Source organism: Cheilinus undulatus, linkage group 15 (assembly GCF_018320785.1).
Source record: "Cheilinus undulatus linkage group 15, ASM1832078v1, whole genome shotgun sequence".
Classification (NCBI taxonomy): Eukaryota; Metazoa; Chordata; class Actinopteri; order Labriformes; family Labridae; genus Cheilinus; species Cheilinus undulatus.
In genome coordinates, this window is record NC_054879.1 from 10,349,816 (window position 1) to 10,372,070 (window position 22,255).

Below are 22,255 nucleotides of genomic sequence, written 5' to 3' on the forward strand. Positions count from 1 at the left end.
ACAATATAAAAACCTAAACGTAGGCAGGAAGTTGTACCATGGGCCCAGTGATGATGATGGATATCACTGGGTAGAGCAATTCATAATTTTTAAATAGGCCTATCAGAAATAAGATTGGCAGGGTAAGGCAGTTTTATTTATAGAGCAGTATTCATATATAAAACAGATTAAAGTGTTAAAGTGTTACCCTGCTCAAAACAGAGTATTAAGAAGATAATTTAACAATAACAAGACATAAAAACTACAAAATATATTACAAAAAAACAATAATGCATAAATAAGGTAGAACTTGATAACTCCAGATAAATTCTAGTGCCAGATTATTTCAAATAACAGCAGAAAGATGAGCAACTAGTTAGAGTAAATTAAAGTAAATTTAAAGAAAGAATCATGGTTAATATAATTTAGCTTTTTGATGAAAAGAAACCTCTGAGAAATTTCAAAGTGAAAACAGATTTTTACAAAGTAATGTCAATTAAATAAAAAATATATAAGGTAAAATAAGTGACAGAATTATTCTTCCCCTTTAAAGTGAATGACTTAATTCAACAGAGGTCCAGCCTATTGGTGCTAGTAGTCTCACAGTTAGTGACACTGGGATCACCTGAGTGCAGTAAATGTGTCTCATGTGAAGGTAGTATAAAGACACTTGTGTCCGGAAGGTTCAGTCACTGGTTAATCATTATTCCTTGCTACTATTGCACCATGAAGACAAAAGAACACCCCAAGCAACTCACAGTAACAGATATTGAAAAGTATAAGACAGATGATGTGGATACAGAAAAAAATTAAAAGGCACTTAACATCCCCCAGAGTTCAGTTAAATCCATCATCATGAAATGGAAGGTATATGGCACATGTGTAAATCTGCCTAGATCAGGCTGTTGTCACAAACTGAGTGACTGTGCAAGAAGGAGACTAGTGAAAGGGGCCACCAAGACCCCTATGACTACTCTGAAGGAGTTACAAGCTTCAGCAGCTGAGATGGGAGAGATTCTGCATACAACAATTGTTGCCCTGATTCTTTACCAGTTGGAACAAAAAGTCACATTAAATCTGGACTAGAATTTGCCAAAAGGCATGTGGGAAGACAAGTGGAAGAAAGTTCTTTGGTCTGATGAGACCAAAATGGTGCCGTTTGGCCATCAGACAAGACGTTATGTTGTAAAAATTAATTTTGCACTACATTATAAATGCATAGTAGCAAGTGTACTATTTTGTACATGATATAACAAAAATATTGCATATTGTATAAAATGTTATCCATTAAAGGTTAGAATAACATAATTAACAAGATATTTAAAGTCATTGCTCCATTACACAATACACTATGGATGAAATTTAAGAGTTATTATTTTTTTAATTCCCAGATTTCCCTCCTGTCTTCCACATCAAACTGAGAGATCATGTCCTGCTGGAGGGAGATCCAGTCACTCTCAGCTGTTTACCAGCCGGCAGCCCCCACCCACACATCACCTGGATGAAAGGTAAGAATTTAAACAACAACACAGTCCAACACATTTCTCAGGTGCATGCTCAGTATCACTTCACCTGATAATAACAGTCATTTACATAATTACTATTGGGTACATGATAGCAGAGGCATAATAATGTCTTAGATTACATCTCTCTACATGCTAACATGTGTTACCATGACAACAGAAGCAGCACAGAAGATGAGATAAACAACTGAGATTCCACATTAATTTAGAAACAAATTAAACCAGCAGTTTTGTGTCTGACTACCCTCTGATAAGTTGTGTTTGATAAATTGTCATGGAAGAGTTTTATGATTATATTAGAACTACTTTTTAAATGACATTTTGTACTCTCCATCCATATCATTCATTATAATACTGTAATTTAAAAACTTCCTCCTTGCATCTTACAGTAAAAAATAATTATATGCATGCTCTTTTCCTCAGATAAGAAGCCGCTGCAGATCGATGCCAGGATGAACATGATCGCCTGCCCTGATGGCCGTCAGCTACTAATGATCATGCAGACCACCAAAAAAGATGCAGGGGTCTATGAATGTGTTGCTACAAACCCTCTGGCTGCTGTATCCAGCTCTTGCACAATATCTCTTGCTCGTAAGAAAAAGAAATACATCACTTTGATATGCAAAGTAGTAAGCTGTGATAGTCCTGCAAACAGTGCACAGTATAAATTTGACTATATATCCATAATAGGGCCGTTCTTTACAATAACTACACACTAGCATTATCAATGAATATACTGTAAGTGCAATATATAAAAACAGCTTTAAATGCTTTATTGATGGATTAGTAAAGTATTTAGTTAGGTTTGGGACAAAACTGATGGCAATGGGTTTAATTTTGGCAGGGCAAATATGTGGACTGGCGATGTCATTTGTTAATTGTGAGGTAAATTTGCCGAATCTATCAGCCACAGTAGCCTACAAATCATTGAAAGCATCTTAACAGAGATATTTATGCCAGAAAACAGACTTTGTCTCTGCTCTGGCACAAAGCAAGGAAGCTGCTCTCTGACCATAAGGTGACTGTAAGGTCAAGGGACAGGTTAGATTCTGGAGTACTTGTCTATTAGATGCAGCAGGAACAAACATCTTACCTGCTGAGGGTGTGTTTTAGTTCATGTTTCACTTGTCTATAGTCGTGGATGATTAAAAGAAGCAGACTGTGGCTGTCTCTCTACAAGAAGAACCAGTTTAATCCCTCATGTCTGTTAGCATTGCAATGCTAAAGTTTAGTAAAGTATCCATTAATACTATCGGTCAAGGTCTATCCTGCCAGGTCTGTCACAATTAAAGTCTCCAATGCTAAGCATCAATGAAGACTTTTATTTTGAAGATCAACTTTAGGAAATTGAGTGTTTTCAGCAGCAACAACAAAGACATCTCATAAATTGGAGAGACTTAATTTCACATAACTTGACGATGAGATATAAGAAACACCTCAAGTCCTAAATACAAGATGAGAGAATGACACCGAGACTTTTTTGCTCTGAACTGTCTGTCATGCCATAAATTTGACTGTTTCTCTGGTAGCTGACACTGAGCACCAACAGGTCCAATAGAGCAGACAGATATGAAATTTGGCCTGGTGGTTCATAACACATTGGCCTGTCATACATTAAACCTAAATACAGATGTATTATCACTTTACAGAGTCTTTAATAGAAGAAACTATTTTTAGGGTAAAGTAATGTACTAAAAAAACAGAAATCAGGATGGCATTAATGAAAAGAAGAGAAAGAAAAGGGAAGACATTTTTTATTATTAAAAAAATTACTTTGTTTTTGATTTAGTTGTTGGATGGTTTATCTGGTATTATTGGCCACAGGGAATTTTTAAATTCTCTTTTTGTCTAACAATAAACCATACAGGTCATCTGGTATTTTGCAGATCTCCTTTACATTATAATCAATCCCCCTTTTTTATTAAAACCAACATTTCTTTAAATTGAAGAAAAATAAGCCATGAAGCATTGGCAGAAAATTTGATCCTTTATGAGCCCCTGGATGTTAATCAAAATCTGTTTTAGTTTCCTCTTTTACCCTTTGAATGAGGACTGATCATAAGCTTATGCTCTTGTTTAGACCTTCAAAATTATATTTGGATTTCTGTACTGGAATGTGCATCTTGTGCTTTGTCTTTCCCATGTTAAAATTTTGTCTAATTGGCAATATAAACTCAGTCCAGTTCTTCCATAGTGTTTTTAATTTGCCAAGCTCATATCTCTACAGAGAAAATTGGCCTGTACATAGTATATATATCATTCATGACAGTATACCAGTCCTCCATCTTGGGTGTCATGGGCCACAATTCTTTATCTGATAATAAGAGACAGAGGTTTCTGTTTGCTGGAAGAAGTAATTATATTTAAATAAAGTTTGTTTTGAACACAGAAATGATACTACATGTGCCATTGGGGAGAGAAAGCAAAACCCAACAGCTACACTTTTTTTGGTTCAGTTGAGGCATACAGGATTTTTTTTACAAGGTTAGATACTCACCCACGGTGTTCTGGTTAAGGTCAGAGGTTCAATTTTGAGCTGTAAACCTCCTAGATGGTTTGGCGTAGGCAGTGTTCTTGAATATTTAAGGTTAGGGTTATAAATGATTTACTGATGCATCAATAGAGCATTTATAGCTGTGTTTATAAATTACAGAAATTAATAATGCTTTGTAGATGATGAGTTAGGTTTTTACTAAAGCCTGTAGTTTACTAAAGTGTGTAGTTATTACAAAGTTTTACCATCAGTAGAACAATGTACACTATTTAAGATTACTGGAGAGACTGAGATGAACTGGAGGGCAATAAGAAAAAAATAATATACTTTTCATTACAAATACATTTGTTTTCACAGGTCTGCCTAATCGTCCTGGGACCCCTGAAATACCTCAGAAGTACAACAACACAGCCTTGGTGCTGTGGAGGCCATCAGACACCATGGCCCCGTGCACATACTCTCTGGAGAGGAAAACTGAGGGTCAGTTTTGCTCACACCAATCTAATGCCTTGTTCGTTTTTGGATAGATTATTAAAAAGATATTGTGTTTGTCTTGGTTGGCAACATTTTGTTTTGAAATGTCTGCATTATGGGTATCAAACTGTATTCTCCTTTAAAGGTCATATGAGGCCTTTGGCTTACTTCGGGCTATGGCATAATGTGATGAAAGTTAAATATTGGACTACATTATGTAGGAAAGACAAGGTTTAACAACCTCAACCATAAACATGGCATTACAGCCTCACAACATCGAGACAATATTTTTCTGTATGGAAGTAATTTGTGCTGAACTTCAGTGAGATCAGCGCATTTGAGGTTTGAGACTAGCTCACTGATAGCAAATTTTTAAAAAGTGTGATATGTGCAACATAATCAAATAGCATACCCTGTTTTTATAGTATAATCTGTTATTTCTATGATTTTTTACTCTGCAGGTGAGACGAACTGGTTGATCGTTGCTACCGGGGTGGCAGACTGTTACTACAATGTGGTTGACTTGCCAGCAGGGGGCTCCTTCAGGTTCAGGGTGGCATGTGTGAATAAAGCTGGCCAGGGTCCCTACAGCAACCTCTCTGAGGTAGTGACCCTGGATGCAACAGGTGATTAGAACAAAAGAAAGTTTTTTTTTTCTGATAAATACTCACAAAATCTACGTCTATGGTTTTTATTGTATTTATAGCAGGCCATTGTGTTTTATATTTTTTGAGTAGGGCACATTTAACCCATGTTAACAGCTTGTGAGCATATGTGTGCCTTTAATGAGATAGCAATTTGAAAATTGAGTGTCAAAATACTGATTTAAAAACTTTAACTTAGAGGTAACAAGCTGTTGCTGAGATATTAAATAATTGTTTAATTTTAAGCTATTTCCTTGTAAAGATTAAAAGATGGATTATTGAACACATTTTTTGAAATGATACTGACAAGAAAATGTTCGACTCTTTGGCATTTTACTTGGTTCAAATAAGGCTCATCCGAAAAAGTATAAACCCCATTTCAAATAAAGTTTGGACGTTATGTGAAATGTGTGTGTATTATTTACACACATCCTGAATTTGATGTTGGCAGCATTTTTCATGAAAGCTGGGACAGGGGCAAGAAAAGACTGGGAATGTTGGGAAGTTCCACGTGTGTGTAGGTTTTGCAGAAGGTGATAGTGCCATGATTGGGTGTAAAATGAGCACATCTGAAATGCTGAGTTATTTACAATGGTGGTATGAGGTTCTTGACTTTGTGAAACACTGTTTAGGCAAAAGTCCAGCAGTTTATGAAGAACATTTTTCAATCTACAACTGCTTAGAGATTTCACCATATACAGTCTTATAAATCATTAGGGTCAAAAGAGAACAAAAACCCCAGCCAGATTGTTGTTGACTCAAAGTTCAAAAGTGAGCATCTGTGATGGTGCAGGGGTGTATTAGCGGCATGGGGCGTAATAGTGGCATGGCTTATTTTATGTCTGAGAAGGCAGCATTAATATAGAGAGGTACACACAGGTTTCAGAGCAACATATGCTTCCTTATGGACATTGTTTTTCAGGAATGGCCCTGCTTATTTCAGCAAGACAATGCCAAGCCACATTTTGCACAAGTTGCAAGAACATGGCTTCACAGTTAAAGAGTCTGAGTACTATACTGGACTGCTGGCTGTCCAGATCTTTATTCTATTGAAAATGTATGGCACATTATGGAGCAGAATATTTGTCAACCGAAACCTTGCAGTGTAGAGTTATTTAAAAGATATACATCAAGAGAGAATGGGAACAAAATCCCCTATTAATACTTCAGCAATGAGTGTCAGCAATGTCCAAACTATTTTTGGAATAGGGGTTTATAAATCAACATGCGCTTCATGTCTAAAGTGTACATCATTGCTCTGCATCAATGTTTCAAACCAAGTCCTCTTCCTCTCCTTGTCTTTTATCAGAACCTGCCAAATCCAGTGCCACTGTGGTGGTCAAGACTGTCCCTGCTACCACTCCTGCTCCCCCTGTGGTGATGATGTCATCCATGAAAGTGCCTCCCATTAAACCAGCTCCCAGTAAACCCACTCCAGCAGCACCAACCACTCCCTCTCCAGCAGCTCCTGCCCCATCAGTGGTCAAACCTCCTTCTCCAGTCACCGCCAAACCCACGGTGCAGGTTGAGGCTAACCGTCCTGCAGTTACTCCCCCTGTTAGTACCGCTCCGTCTGAACAAGCTCCTGTTCAGACCACTGCAGCAGTGCCAGCCAAGGCCAAGACCACCCTGAGCATCAGTATGAGCAAACCACAATCCAAACTGGCTCCTCCTCCTGTGGTTCCACCCAAACCAAGGAGTCCTGTTGCTGCAACGCCCTCCGTAACCAACAAACCGCCTTCACCAGTGCCTGCAATTGGGAAACCTATATCATCTGTCCCTATGTATGTACCAGCTGCAACCTCTAGAGTTACACCGCCTTCTCAACCCGCTACAACTCCAACCACCACCACCCCTTCAGTCACTCCTGTGACCCTCTCTCCACCCGTGGTGGTGGTGCAGAGCTTGACGCCAGTGCTGCAGGGAGGGGACAACCGTGGTACCCCATCAGGGCGGATCACACCATCAGGACGGCTCACGCCCTCTGGGCGCAGGACGCCATTGGGCAAGCCTGGAGAGGGGTCTCTGCGCCAAGGTGTCCCACAGAAACCTTACACCTTTATGGATGAGAAAGCAAGGTAATGACTACCGGAACCAGGAAAAAATTCTCTCACAGCTTAGTCAAATATAATCTGACATATGCAGTTTGTCAATGAAGAACAGTTTGAAATGCATGCACCACAAATGCTCTTATTTATTCATTTGTCATTGAAACCAGACTCCACTCAGGTGCAGAAATCCTCTTACAACAGGACCACATTGGTATTTTGAAAACATGGTTATCTAGTTAAAAATGAGATAAGGAAGGCTAAAAGGTTATATAAAGAAAAAGTTGAATGTAAGTATAGTAGTGGTGATCTACGAGCTGCTTTGAGAGGAATTAAGTCCATGCCCTCTTTAAATTTAGGAGGTTAGAGTCAGCAAGAGCATTTTTAAAATTGAAGGAATTAATGATGCAGACATTCCAAACATTTTTAATAATTTCTTCTGTCATTTTGAGAAATATGATTTTTCTGAAAATCTCTCCCTTCTCAAAGAGTCTCTCTCCTCAGAAGGTAACATTGTAATCAGTGAGCATGTTGTGAGATCATCTTAAATGTATGAACATAAGGAAGGCCCCTGGTCCTGACCCTTAACAACTAAAAAACTTTAGACTGGTAGCCCTAACATCATTAACCATGAAATCTTTTGAGAAAATAGTGAAAAATCTTGTGTTGTTAAGTGTGGAGGGTAAACTTGATCCACTCTAATTTGCTTACCAGGCAGGAAGAGGTGTGGAGGATGCAAATCTTTAATAACCTTTATAAACATTTGGAACAACGACATGCTCATGCACGACTCTTGTTTGCTAATTTTTCATCAGCCTTTAACACCATGCTGCCTCACCTTTTAACAGAGGGAATGATCAATGATTTTAACTTGCCTCATCAGTTAGTCCTGTGGATTATCAACTTTCTGACAGACAGAACTCAGAGGGTGTCTGTAAATGGCCATTTGTCAGACTCCCTTACTACCTTCACAGGCTCACCACAAGGCTGTGTCCTTTCCCCCCTCATCTTTTTCATGTTCACTGATGCTTGTAGGAGCACTCAGGAGGGCAGCTACCTTGTTAAGTTTTCTGATGACACAGCTTTGCTGTCCCTCCTTCAAGGTCCAGTGTAAGATCATGGAAAGGCTCTACCTGATTTCATTTCCTGGTGTGATGAGAACTTTTTAGATTTAAATGTTTTGAAAATTAAGGAGCTGATCTTTGACTTCAGGAGTCAGAGAGAACCCGTTGAGGAGTGCACCCTTCATAATAAAAAAAAAAAAAGCTGAGATTGTAAGGTCATACAAATATTTGAGCACATGTTTGATGTGAACACTGAGACTATTGTCAGGAAGGGGAAACAGAGAATTTATCTTTTGCATAAACTGAATTCTTTCTCAGTCAGTCCTGACATTCAGTGTTGTTCCTATCAGTCTTTTATTCAGAGTCTTCTTTGTTTCATTTCATCTGCTGGTTTCACGGTCTGTCAGTGAAGGCCAGAAACAGTCTAAACAGTATTATTAAAGTCTGTTCCAAAAATCATCGGTGTTAAACAGAGAGATTTAAATTCCTTTTGTAACCAGCAGATCCTTCGTAAGGCTGAGTGTATTCTGGATTCTCCTGATCATGTACTTATTGGTGAATTTTCTCCATTGGCATCAGGACGATATGTTTTACCTGTGTGTAAGACTGACAGCCATTTAAAATCATTTTTTCTGTGTGCAATCAGATTATTAAATGCTCCTTAGGGTCTTATGTACATCCCTTTCAGTCTTTTACCCTGCAAGTCCCTTTTAAGCCTAAGTTATATCAGTACTCACTTTTTTAGCTCTTCTTGAGTATTTTAGCTTACACTTACTGTTGTTGTCTTTGTCACTGTGTTTTATCTATGTTTTTATGTACAAGCTACTCTGAACCAATTGCCCCTTGAGGGATTAATAAAGTTGTTGAACTGAGTTGATAAAATCACAGCGCATGACCAGGCTTTGATAAATGTGGCACCTGTAAACATTTGCTATTTTGATATTGCGTCCTGATATTCATGGTTCTGCTGGCCTCAGCTCTAGAGTTTACAGCGTGGTATGCAGTACCCAAGAGAAGAGAAACTTCCATGACTTAGAGGCTGACACTGTAACAATACGAGTGGGAAGAAGTAAAATAGTGTTGTTTGGCAGCCTGAAAAGTGGGATTAAAGGGAGTCAAAAAATAGCAACTGTGGAAGGAAATCACTGCTTCAGTCCACAGCGTTGGTGTGGACAACTGAACTCCAGCTTAGGTTTGAGTATTTAACTTATGCAACCCCAATTCCAAAAATGTTAGGGTGCTGTGAAAAATACATCTAAAAAACGTGATGTTTTGAAAATCTCATAAAAACAGATTTTATTAATATTTTCATAACATAAACAAGATACCATTCATTAAAAATGTTAGCTCATTTTGAATTTGATGGCAGCAACGCATCTTAAAAAAGTAGGGATGGGCCATGTTTACCATTGTGTCAACTGTGTTGATGGACAATGATTTCTGGAAGTGTTCCTGATCCCATGTATTGATTTCCAGTACAGAATTCCCATGCCTGTTTTTAATGCAGTATCGCCTGAGGGCTTAAAGATCACCAGCATCCAATATGGACCTTCGGCCTTGCACCTTTCACATCGGTTTTATTCTAATTTATTTTTACAAAGCTCTCTCCCATAGCTCCTATTCCTAAGAGTATGAGTATGTAGTATTTGGAAATTAGTAACCACTGGCTTATCCTTTATCACAGAGGTCGGTTTGGTGTAATCCGAGAGTGCCGGGAAAACGCCACAGGAAATCTCTTCATGGCGAAGATTGTTCCATACGAGGCAGACAGCAAGCAGGAGGTGCTGCAGGAATACGACATCCTGAAGTCTCTTCATCATGACAGGATCATGGCTCTGCATGAAGCTTATGTCACACCACGTTACCTAGTGCTTATCTCCGAGTACTGCAGTGGGAAGGAACTGCTCTTCAGCCTAATAGACAGGTAAAGATTGGGGATGCACAATACTGGATTTTTGCCGATATCCGATATGCCGATATTTTAAAACTCATTTTGGCCGATGCTGATACTGATATTTAATTACATTTTTTCCACTTTAAAAAACACCAATTCCATCCTGTACTACAAATATATATTATTTTTAATATTGGCAGTCTATTTCTTTAGAAACATACAAAACATTTGATTTTTATCAGAATGAAGGATGTATTATTTTTTTCAAATACAGCCATACACTAATGAAAAACTTACAGTAATGTCTTTGAGTTACATCTGCATTACATGCTACATGTATTTTTAGCAGTACAGCCAAAGTCATCTGCATCTTTGAGGGCAATAAAAAGCAGCGAAATAACCTGATGGCACTGAGCTCCACAGTGCATAAAAGAAATAGCTTATAAATTTAGTTTTGTTTGCAGGATGGCTCCCTGAGATACTCCTGACAAAGTGCTTTAAAATAACAACAACAACAAAAAGACAGATTCTTCAATGCGAAAAATCTTACTATAGTTCAGAGCTTAAATATGATTTTAAATTTTTTAAAACTCAAGATGAACAAAAGAAATAAAACTTCAACTGAAGTAGTTCTGATTCTGCTTTAAACAGCACAAACTAACTAAGCAACCAAGTTTAATTGGCATTTCACTGTGAACAGCTCTGTAACAACCCAGTGACACCCACATCTCCCATGCTGGAGACAGGGCACCCAGGGCAGCTGCAGAGTGTGCAGGGGAGACTTGGCACACAGAAGTCTGTCATTGCTATTGCCTTGTTTCGCACACTGTCACGTAGCACGACATGCACATTTTTTATCTCTATTTTCTACATCTGAAACATGCTATCAAAAGAGAGAACCAGACAATCCTGTGAGTGCAGGACAGGCTTTTTAAGACTGAAGTCCTCATATCCACTGAGGCGGGGAGGCTCAACATGCTAACAGGACTGACACTTGATGTCCATAAATCTGTGGTGAAGCTAATATGTTTAGCTTTAATGAGGAGCTTCTTTACGTGACTGGAAATGAAGTTTTGCTGGTCAGGTAGGCTACAAGCGCCTGCTAGGTATAACGAAGTGGGGCTTTAAATGCGTCTAATTAGGATGTCACATTATCGGCTGTACAGACAGTCTTAAATTTTATTATCGGCCAATACCGATCATTAACTTTTTAAGCTATTATCAGCCGATACGATATCCTGCCCATAATATCGGGCATCCCTAGTAAAGATAAACAGATGTTTTTATTAAATGACTGTTAGTCAGGTCTGGGATCACAAAATGCTCCCACATGAACAGAATGAGAAGGTTTTATGTAAATATGTACCCAAGAGCAGCTGCTCTAAGCTGTTTTCTGCTTTATTTCAGGTTCCGTTACTCAGAGGATGATGTGGTCACCTACATCATGCAGATCCTCCAGGGTCTGGATTACCTCCACACTCGGCGGATCCTCCACCTGGACATCAAGGCAGAAAACATCATCGTCACCTACATGAACGTCATCAAGATCATCGACTTTGGCAGCGCTCAAACCTACAACCCTCTCTTCCTCAAACAATTCAGCCCTCCGATTGGAACGCTGGAGTACATGTGTAAGAGTTTACTCAGACCATTGGGAGTGCCAAAACTAAAGCAGCTCTTATCTAAATTTTCATATCAACGTTTGATCAGAAAAATACACAAACCCATCATCAGATACTTTTATTATAATTACTTGCAGCTAAAGAGGCCCATATGTATGACTAAAGGGAGATAAAATTATGAACTTTTGAATTCCTCTGGTGGATGGAATCAAAACTTCTGCTGCTCAGATTTTGTGTAACAAGTAGTTGTTTGCTTACACATAAGTTACGTCAAACTGAAGTGCATAGTATGTAAATTGCACTGCCAATTCGGTAAACCTAAGCTTCCTTTAAGTTCAGTTTTAGTTTGGTTGGGTAACAATTCATAAACAAAGACTAGTTTTATTCAAGTCCGTGGGATTAGGGTTTGCTGTAGAGAACCGAGTTGGCATCTTCTTCTTCTCTCAGTGGCAGCGCTCCCCACTACCTGAGTCTTCTGACGACATTTAAAGGTGACACAGTCGCAACTTTGCACGCACTGCTGTCATGGTGCATTCAAGACTGTCGGACATCCCAACACAGCTTAACTCAATGTTTTATTTCCCACATGAAAACCGGTCCAAAACAATTCACAAATAGAAAATAAAGGAAAGGAAGAGGGACTCTATCTATCACGCTTATTCCTAACGCATTTGACCTGTCAGGATGCACAGCTCTACTGTTGTGGCAGACAGGACTCATCCTGTTATAAGTATAAAAGATTTGGATTTCTCTGGTTCTTAAATTTGTTGGGAATATTTGAGGAGATGTAAGTATTCATCTATAAATACATATATAACACAGGTTATGCCATATTTTCATTAATTTAGACAGTTAAAGTGTAAGTAAACCCCCAGCTCAAAGCTATCTCAGCCCAGTTCAGTAATTCAAAAAATGCACAGAAAGTGAGCAGTTTGGTACTGGAGGGAGGGGGAAAGGATGGGGTTTTCCAAATGAGGGGGGAGTGACAGTGACGTCCACTTGCTAGTAAGTGACACCGTGTCCCGCAGCACTTCTGCCTCAGAGCGATTGTTTGAGGTGGAGGATTTTTCCCCTCTAGAGTCCCCTGAAGCAGGCTGTAGTGTGGTGGTGGTGGTGCAGGTGCAGGAGAGGATGGGAGTGGTCTCTGAATGGTAAAGTCTGTTAGAGGCGATAATGTCAACCTTTTATATAAAGTTTGTTACATAGAAACCCACTGATGGCAGGATTCTGTGTCACATTAGCCACGTCTTGTCTTGTTTTTTTTAAGATTTATTTTTGGGCTTTTCATGCCTTTAATTGATCGGGGAGGACGGTGGATAGAACTGGAAACGGGAGAGAGAGTGGGGAGAGAGTGGCAAAAGGCCACAGGCCAGATTTGAACCCAGGCTGCCCACGTACGTGGGCACCATCTTAGACCGCTAGGCCATCTGTGCGCCCCAAGCCATGCCTTTTCAAAAACAATTTTTCCAAGCAGATGTCTGTTTGAGCTAATAAAAAGCCATAAAATGCAGATTTTTATCAGTTTGGCACAAGTGTCAGAAATAACACCAGCACTGATGTGTTATATCATAGTTCAGTCAGATATTTCAGAAATATTAAAGCATTCATTTTTCTTTAAGTAGAAAATTCAACATATTGAACCCTTAAAATGCTAAAGGCCACTGTGTTTACAGCAGGATATCTCAGCCAGTGAATAAAAAGTGAGTCTAATGAAAGTGTTTACACAGGAAGTGTCCACTGTTCAAAATCATGGGGACAAAAGCACACATGATTTATCTTCTAAGTAAGCATGCTACTTCAACACTAGTTTAAGCAATTGCAAAGAAAATCAATTAGAGCCAGCAGAACTAGACTCTAGACTGTCTGAGTTGCTTGTTGCATGAAGCTCACAGTGGTAGCCTATCCATCTAGAACTCAGGGGATGTTCTCAGGAGAAAAGATATGACATAAAAAGATTCAGAGATCTGGGGAAATTCTTATTTTATAGTTAAAAAGTCCATGTCTTGGAACCCTGCAAATCCCAGATGCTATGCATGGCTTGCAGTGCAAAGCAGGAAGGTATTAATGCTTAATTCGAAACAATAAGTAAGCAAAGAAGATGGATGAAGGTAGGAAGCTAAACAGTGTCTCTACTCATCACCCTTAGTTATTGTTTTGATTAAGAGCCTTTGGGAGGGCACAGATGGCCTGGTGGTCAAGGCACCCCATGTACACAGGCGGCTCAGGTTCAAATCAAGCCTGTGGCCTCTTTCCTGCATGTCTCTCTCCTCTTCTCATCTGCGTTTCAGACTCTATCCACTGTCTTCTATAAATAAAGGCCTAAACCTCACAAAAAATATCCAAAAAAGGAAGGCTCTTTGGTGGCAAAAATGAACATGCTGTGTGTTTAAGTTAAAGTATTTGAGGTTTTAACATTGAAAAGCATTGTTCACATTTTTGAAAGGACAAAAGTATAATGTATTTTAAATCTTTACCAAGAATCAATTTTGACCCAAAAAATCAGACATTAAAAGACTTGAGTTGAAAGGAGGTGTTTCAGTAAACATCCTGCTATAGATATTTTGTTGATCAGTCCTGTTGATAAGATAATTTCTTATTCCTCTTCATGTGGAGGGTTTATGTAACTTTTTTGTCAGTGGGCGTGCTCTAGCTGTGAAAACACAGGAGACTTCTCCACTAAGTAAAACTATGTTTTCACACATTTCTCAAAGTTAAACTCAATATCAAGTCAGTACTTACAGAGAATCGCAGGCACTCAATCATGAACTGTAGTTTCAGCGTTTCAAAGATGTTTTGCAGATGTAATTAAAGATCTGTGTAGACTGATGAAGGCTCTGTGTTTCCCCTGTCTTCTCCTCACAGCTCCAGAGATGTTGAAAGGGGACGTTGTGGGCCCTCCAGCTGACATCTGGAGCGTGGGTGTACTGACTTTCATCATGTGAGTACAGTGTTCACAGCCTCCTCTCGGCAAGCTCTGTTTAAAAAGAAATAGCCTCCATGTGAAATGAGGCTTGGGATTGAATATTTGTCCACTGCATGGGCTTTTAAGAAACAGTAAAGTGGAATATTTTATTTTTTTCTTTTGATTTATATGAAACTCAGCCAATGACCCATCTCGGGTTGTATTTTAATTTTGCTTTATTCATGTAAAGCTATCAGAAGTTTCTATAGAGTCTAAACTTGTCCCTGATTTTCCAGGTTGAGCGGCAGGTCGCCTTTCATGGAAATTGATCCTCAGGAGACGGAAGCAAGGATCCAGGCGGCGAAGTTTGACCTCTCTAAACTCTACCAGAATGTGTCCCAAAGTGCCTCCCTGTTTCTTAAAAAGATCCTCTGTAGCTACCCTTGGTAAGATGGACACAAGTCATTCTTGTGATTACTATGTTGTACAGAATTTCAAATGGTTAATTTATTTAATTCCCCAGCAATCATGTTTTTTCTTTTCAAAAAAATATTGGTAGAGAACGTCTTTCTCCTTTTATTCTGATAGAAAAACATCAGTTCATATGGTTGCTAAGTTGTGACTTTTCAGTTACACATTCCCCTTTTCTCTGGTATTGAAACATTTTCCTGCCCTCATTACAGTAAGAAAATCATTCTTTTCAAACTTTCTCCCATATTACTCCACTTTCTGTTGTAGGCATGGACTGTAAGCATTGTCATGTCACTGCTCTTCTCTCTGGTTGCTAAAGTATCTTTATAAGGCACCTTTTTAATCCTCACTGGAACATACATTCAGATTTACCTCTCACCAACAACATTTTCCAGCTCCTCCTGAGAGATCCTGACGTGTTCCCATGCCAGAGGGGATATATATATATATATTATTTCTCCAGTAAGTTCTCTCCCAGTTGGACATGTCCTCACAGGAAGGCATCTGCCTCAGATGCCCAAACCATCTCAGCTGCTATGTCACACAGACAAAAAGTTAGGGAAGAACAGTCATTTTCAACCATAAAATTGTTACGAATTACCCATGTTTTCCATTGTAGTATTACAAAACACCTGGACAGTATCAAAATACCATTACAGTCGCAGATATATCACACAACTATTGAAGACACAGTCTGACTGTCGCCCTGTGGGATGTTCTGTTGGCTTTACTTACAGTGCTGTGAAAAAGTATTTGCCCTTCCCCAATTTCTTTCTGGGCTTTTTGTTTTGTTTTGTTTCTTTACACTGTATTTTTCACAGTGAAGTGTTTCAGATAAAACAAATTTTAATATTAGACAAAAATAACCAGAGTTAATATGAAAAGCAGTTTTTAAATAATGATTTTATCTATTAAGGGACAAAAGTCATCCCAACCTACCAGGCTGGATGTGAAAAAGTAAATGCCCTCCCTTATTCAATCATGAATTAACTGTGATTAACCACATTTTTTGGAAAGCTGAGTTTAGTTTTATTAGCCATATCCAGGTCTTATTACTGCAAGACCTGTTGTATCAAGAATTCACTTGAATAGAACCTTTCTGGCAAATTGAAGTAGACTGAAAGATTTCAAAAAGCAACACACCATGGTGCCATATAAAAGAAATCAAGAACAGATTATAAACCAATTCATTGATATCTATCAGTCTGGAAAGGGTTACAGAGCATTTCTGAGACTTTGGGACTCCTGTGAACCTTGGTAAGAGCCATTATCCACAAATGGATAAAACTTGGAACAATGGTGAACCTTCCCAGAAGTGGCAGGCCTACCAAAATAACTCTAAGAGTGAAATGACTCATCCAGGAGGTCACAAAAGAACCCAAAAAAAGTCTAGATTTTAATCTAATTGAGATGCAGCGGCATGACCTAAAACAGGCTGTTTATGCTGGAAAACCCTCCAATGTGGCTGAATTCAGAAAAGAAGAGTGGGCCAAAATTCTACATAGTTCATTTTAAACAAAAACTCTTTAACTTTGTTTGGTCTTCTACAGGGCCCGCCCCTCCATTAAGGACTGCTTCAATAACTCATGGCTTCAGGATGCCTACCTGATGCGCCTTCGGAGGCAGACTCTCACTTTTACAACCACCCGTCTCAAGGAATTCTTGGCCGACCAGCAGCGCAGGCGAGAGCAGGTGGCCACAAAGCACAAAGTTCTCCTACGGTCCTACCAGAGCTCGCCACAAACGCCCACCAGCCCTGCCACGCCAAATGTGCCAACCACACCCACCGCGGCTGTCACCCAGTGAAAACAGGCTTCCACAAAACCCGTTGGCAGAACTCAAGGAGCAGTTGCTGGGCCATGAGGCAGGGTTGGCGCTTCAGGTTTGAGTTGCTGAGCTCGGTCAGAGGAAAGTGGAGAAACCAGCAGCGGCTGCGATCTACAGAGACGTCACCTTTTCTCCTCTAAGAATCTGAAGGATTCTTTGATACCGGAGAAAACTCTTACAAAACTACAAGAGCCTGACTGCATTTTTTTTGTAATGGTGGACCTTGCTCAGTCAAGGCAGGATGTTGTGTTAAAGTTTGTACCTCAAGGTTTGTAATTTTGCATACATTTTGGGTAGAATATTTCATTTCTTACTGTCAACACTGAAACTATTAGAGTGGAGAATTATTTATGCATTATGTTAACCCACTATGAAAGGCCTAAAATAGCTCTTACATAGGTTAAAACCACATCAAATCAGTGAAAGAGTTTAACCAGATCCCCATCTATGAAAATTTATTTTATAGCAAGGACAGCTGATAACTTGAGTCAATCAGTCTAATGTACACATTTCTTGACTTGAGGTTTATTTTGTGATGTCTAGCTCCATTCACCAGATGGACAGTACATAAACTTCATCAAATTCTAATCAAAGTATCATATCTTTGCTACAGTATCTGAGTTTTTATACTGCTGTAGCATGACAGTGATTGTCAGGATTGTAAGAATGTAGCTGTACCAGTTCTGAGTTTTTAAAAAGTGTAGTTAGGAGGATGTATTAGAGGATTCTCTGCAAGGGCTATAAGAAAAGCACTCCTATAATCAGCAAAAAATTCTTACCTTTTGGTCAAAAGTAGGATAGAAAGTATTTTCATATTCTCAAAAGAAAAATTTATTACTCTTAGTTGTTACAAGGTCATTAGTTTTGCCCCTTGGGATGACAAAGACAGCAGAACTGTTGTTCCTTCAGCACAAATAAGCTAACGTCATTGGCTTCTCTGCAGCCTAGTGAAAACAATCCAGTTTGATTAGCCACGTAGAAGTAGAGTTTACTAAAATGAGGTTTACAAGATGAGATTAAACTGAGGCCACGTTTACACGTCGACGAAATGATAACACGTTGTTACTTTATGGCTGTTCGTGCCTGAAAATGGGAAGTTTTGAAGTGGCGTTTCAGAGAGAAAACTTTTGAAAATGCAGCCATAAAAATGCTGATACAAAGTTTCCACTGAAAGCTGAGATTTACACACGTGCATTAGGGTTCCAGTCAATACCCAGGAGCAAGTACGTGGACTAAAACAACAATGGAGGACTCATGAGTTTTGTTGTTGCTGCTCACTTCCAGTCTAAATTTCTTTGACATTTAAGGCCTTTCTCAAACCGCTCTCTACACCTTCATCCTCAACACTTCCACAACTTTTGCAAGCTCTTGGGGTCTGCAACATTAAGTGTTCACAAATCATAATAATAATTCAAAAATACACACACGGGGCCACAGGTAGCTCCTGTGTTATATTTTTATGGTCTACTGACCATCAGCCCTTCAAATCCCGGCTCTAAATAAAGTTACAAGAGATGATACTGTAAAAGATGGCTATTAACTGTATATGTATAAAGAAAACATTAATACATAATATGAACAAGACAGTCCAAACTTTATTCAGTAATCGCTGTCTTACCTGTCAACTTAACAACCGGTCACTCCTCTTTCCTCATACATCTGTCCTATTCTCATAGCTGTTGATAGCCCTGATAGTAGCTTTTTTCCATCTCGACAAATGCCATCGATTCACTGAAGTCTTCTCCTTCCAAAAAATCTAATATGAGCTTATCTCGGTACGATTTGTTAAAAGCAGGCTAATCTTTCTCCGCTCTGGTGTCATTTCAGTACCATTCAAACAGTGTGAGCCAACTTCAGTCATGGTGTCAGATAGAGTCCACTCAGAGTGAGTATGGAGTGGTTTGAGAAAGGCTTGTAGTCTTTGTAGTTTCTTGGAGTAGCAAACATCTCATCATCCTTTCATACAGACATTCATGTGTTGGCTATTTTTGTACGTTTACGACTTATCGCTCTGTAGAAGGACGACTGCGTGCATGCATGTGTTTTATTCCAAAGTCTCACTGCCATCTACTGGCTTGGCATGTATACTACAGCGTTTTTAGTCATTTTGATGTGCTCATCAGCTGTAATGAAATGTCTGAACACAGGGGTTTTGAAACTGAAAATGAAAAATTATTGCGTACTCAATGGATTGTTTCTGTGTAAGCGTGGCCTGAGTTTCTATTAAACCCACTGCTGATCCTGGGGTGCATCCAAGTGCCCTTAAGAGTTAGCATTAGTCAGCATTAAAAATATGCCTTTACTATTTATGAACAAAAGTTCTTTATTAAGACAATTTTGAGTGATTCAGTTCTTATTTTTACTGTAATTTTAAATTGCTACAACTAAAAAAGAGGCTTTGCTTTATTTGTTTTTATAAATGACAGATTTTAGATGGCATATCAGTTTTATAATCAAAGACTGAACATTTATATTAAGCATTAAATTAACTTAAATATTCTTTATTTATTCCCTTAAGTGTTATACACCAGCTCATACAAGCTAACAAGACACTGTAAGAAATATAAATTCAATGCATATGCAAATTTGCTGCCTCTGCAGACTGTATAAAACAACACTATAAATGTCAAAATGAAACACAATCCAGCAAACGCTAGGACACAGTAAGCCAAGAGCATAATTAAGAAGAGACGCTTCCTTTTATTCAGTGCTCTATATGTGAGATATATTCAGCATTAACATGGAGAATCTCCTAATGTCTGAGCACATTATTTAGAAGACAAATCCTAGCTTCTTTAAGAATAAAGGCGATGTAAATTATGTGTCATACACTGGATAAACAACCATTCAAACCAACTGGTAATTTCTGAATTACCTTAAAATCTAGTATTTAATTCGTCCTGATGAAATAGCAGCAGACTGTGGGGTTTTTTTTAGAGTCTCCCAAAGGGAAAACGTTTTGAACTGTCTTCCTGCAAGACAGTTTCTGTTTCTGTTTCCTTCAGTATAGTCCACAACGTGCCGTTTCTGTGCAGCTGTGCCGCTCTTTTAAGCCCAGATCAGACCAAAGATTTGCGACGTAACAAGACCGTTTTAGAACGTCACGGGAGACGTTTGCAGCTGTGTGAACTGAGCTGTCGCAGCTCAAACCACACAGGCAGATGGTGTTGCACGTGATTCAGTTTGTCAAACCGCCAACAGCTTCTTTCTATTCTTGGATGTTGCAGGCAGATAAATGTGAAATGAAGAACGGAAATCTCATTTTTATAGGCTATAAACTACAGAGGTAACAGTAAACAATAACAACAACAACAATAAACTTTTCAATCTTACGTCTCCTCCATCAGCTTCACACTTAAGCAGAGCATGCAGTGCCATACTAAAAGGTGACAAAATCAGGGAATTACAGATGAATCATCCTTATTCAATAATCATACAGCCTGATACACATTATCATGATGATAGAGGTAGGATCCGCAGTACCGTCTTTCTTATACAGATTTATTGCGCAGTAACTTCGGTAATACGAGAGTCATTGCTATTGAAAGGCACATCATCTCCCTCTGTTGCAGTGGTGTGAACTGTGAGACTTTCATAAAGTTGCAGCATGGCCCATCGCAAGCATTTGCAGGTTTCAGCTTGTCTCGTCGTGAATCTTTACTCTGAACTGGGCTTTAAGACCATCTTTTGTTCCCCCCGTATTAAGTATGCACATCTTCTAGCTATAAAAAGATAGTTTAGTTTCAGGCTGGGGCGATTGTTGTGAGACAGACTCACAGTTTAGGTGTTGCGCTGCTCAACTCTGCTGGTCACTCTCTCAAATTGAGGAATCTTTTAAATTAAACCACAAGCTTTATTCACTAAACAGTACATGGCATGTGTTCTTCACATGCAGGATTATAAGGGAAAAATAATGGTAAAAAGTGGTGCCAGTCCTCATGTCTGTCAGCAGGCTGTGATCGTGATGGTACATGTCCCAGCATTTACACTGGTACATAGGACACAGCTAGTTTTTAAAAGTGTGTTGTACACCCATGCAAATTTTGTTTTTTTAAACAAGCTTTTATCCAGCGTAACACTTATTATTTCCTCATAAGGGACTATACTAAAGACTCAAGTCTCTGTCTAAATTAAGTTTTACATTGCAACTGTTGGGGAAAAAACTTAAAATCCCCTTCTGCCCTCAAATGGTTCATCTTAAATACTTGCTTTTGGAGTCTTTCCACAGTATAAAGGAGTATTGTGATCTTAAATCAGTATTATTCACTCATCCATCCTCATTCATTCATGCTAAATGTCTGACTTTTCTTGTCCCTTCTCATTACTTTACATTGTAAGGTAAAATTCAGTTTAAGACATGAATGTAAAACGTTTGCACAAATCTCCATATGTTGATATGAAGTACAGATTTGCACACTAAACACACAAAGTGTTACTGGATTCATTTTAAAGTGCATTAAGGATTACAGTCAGACTCCTCTGAGTGTTTTATAGCACATGAAGCTGCAGCACGGATTTAGGAAATCATCTTATTCTGTACTGACTGGCAGAGATTGTTGGTAATTCAGTGAAATTATTTTACTGGTTCTTTCTGTTCTACTGCTACTGCTAGATAACTACTGCCCTTTTCTGCAGCTCTTTGTCTTTTTCCTATGCAGAAGTTAATCACACACAGTTTTAAATAGGAATGAAAACATGCAAGATGAGCATGAGGATGCAATGCTGCATTGTGCAATATCTATCACTATTCTTTAATCCTGTCAGATAAAACTACAGCTCTTTGTAAGCAGACAACAGGGTTTGGAAAAAAGAAGTTGAATGCGCCACATTTTGTATTAAATCCTATGCCGTACTTTGTGGAATGTGTTGCAGTGCCTCGTGATGGATATTAGACCCACAGAGTAAATAGTTTGATAAAATGAACAACAAGTTCTTTATTTTGATTATATGGATGTGACTGCTTTGTGTGTGGTTTGCGATTTGTTTATTTATTGAGTGACTGTATTTGTAATAGCTTCTGCTTTTTATTTGGTGACATTTCTGAATCTGGCATGGAAAAGGCATGACAGCTGTTAAAGGCTATGAACAATAAAAGAAATATGACAAATATATCATTATTGTCGACCTGTTTTTTATTCATATGGATGAAAAATATCAAATATGGTTGCAGAGGTATTTGTAGAGCTGCGAAGAATTTCTTCTAATCCACAATTGAGTAACTCAGCTGAATTTATTTGAGCCATGTATGGAATAACTAACTCTGCCTGCTAGCTGAACTGTCCACTTTTCCAGATGATCATAAGAGCATCTTAA

At 38.7% G+C, this 22,255-nt stretch overlaps 1 protein-coding gene across 1 annotated transcript in view; it reads left to right on the plus strand.

Annotated features, from left to right (window-relative positions):
- spegb (striated muscle enriched protein kinase b) overlaps window positions 1–22,044 on the plus strand; it is an 85,497-nt gene extending 63,453 nt beyond the window's left edge. Inside the window, exons 32-41 of the mRNA XM_041806773.1 lie at window positions 1,371–1,487; window positions 1,926–2,093; window positions 4,354–4,476; window positions 4,932–5,096; window positions 6,424–7,192; window positions 9,911–10,150; window positions 11,528–11,751; window positions 14,605–14,680; window positions 14,941–15,090; window positions 16,666–22,044. Of these exons, the coding sequence (XP_041662707.1) occupies window positions 1,371–1,487; window positions 1,926–2,093; window positions 4,354–4,476; window positions 4,932–5,096; window positions 6,424–7,192; window positions 9,911–10,150; window positions 11,528–11,751; window positions 14,605–14,680; window positions 14,941–15,090; window positions 16,666–16,921 (2,288 nt within the window). The 3' untranslated portion in view covers window positions 16,922–22,044. The remainder of the gene's footprint in view (window positions 1–1,370; window positions 1,488–1,925; window positions 2,094–4,353; window positions 4,477–4,931; window positions 5,097–6,423; window positions 7,193–9,910; window positions 10,151–11,527; window positions 11,752–14,604; window positions 14,681–14,940; window positions 15,091–16,665) is intronic.
- The last annotated feature ends 211 nt before the right edge of the window (window positions 22,045–22,255 follow it).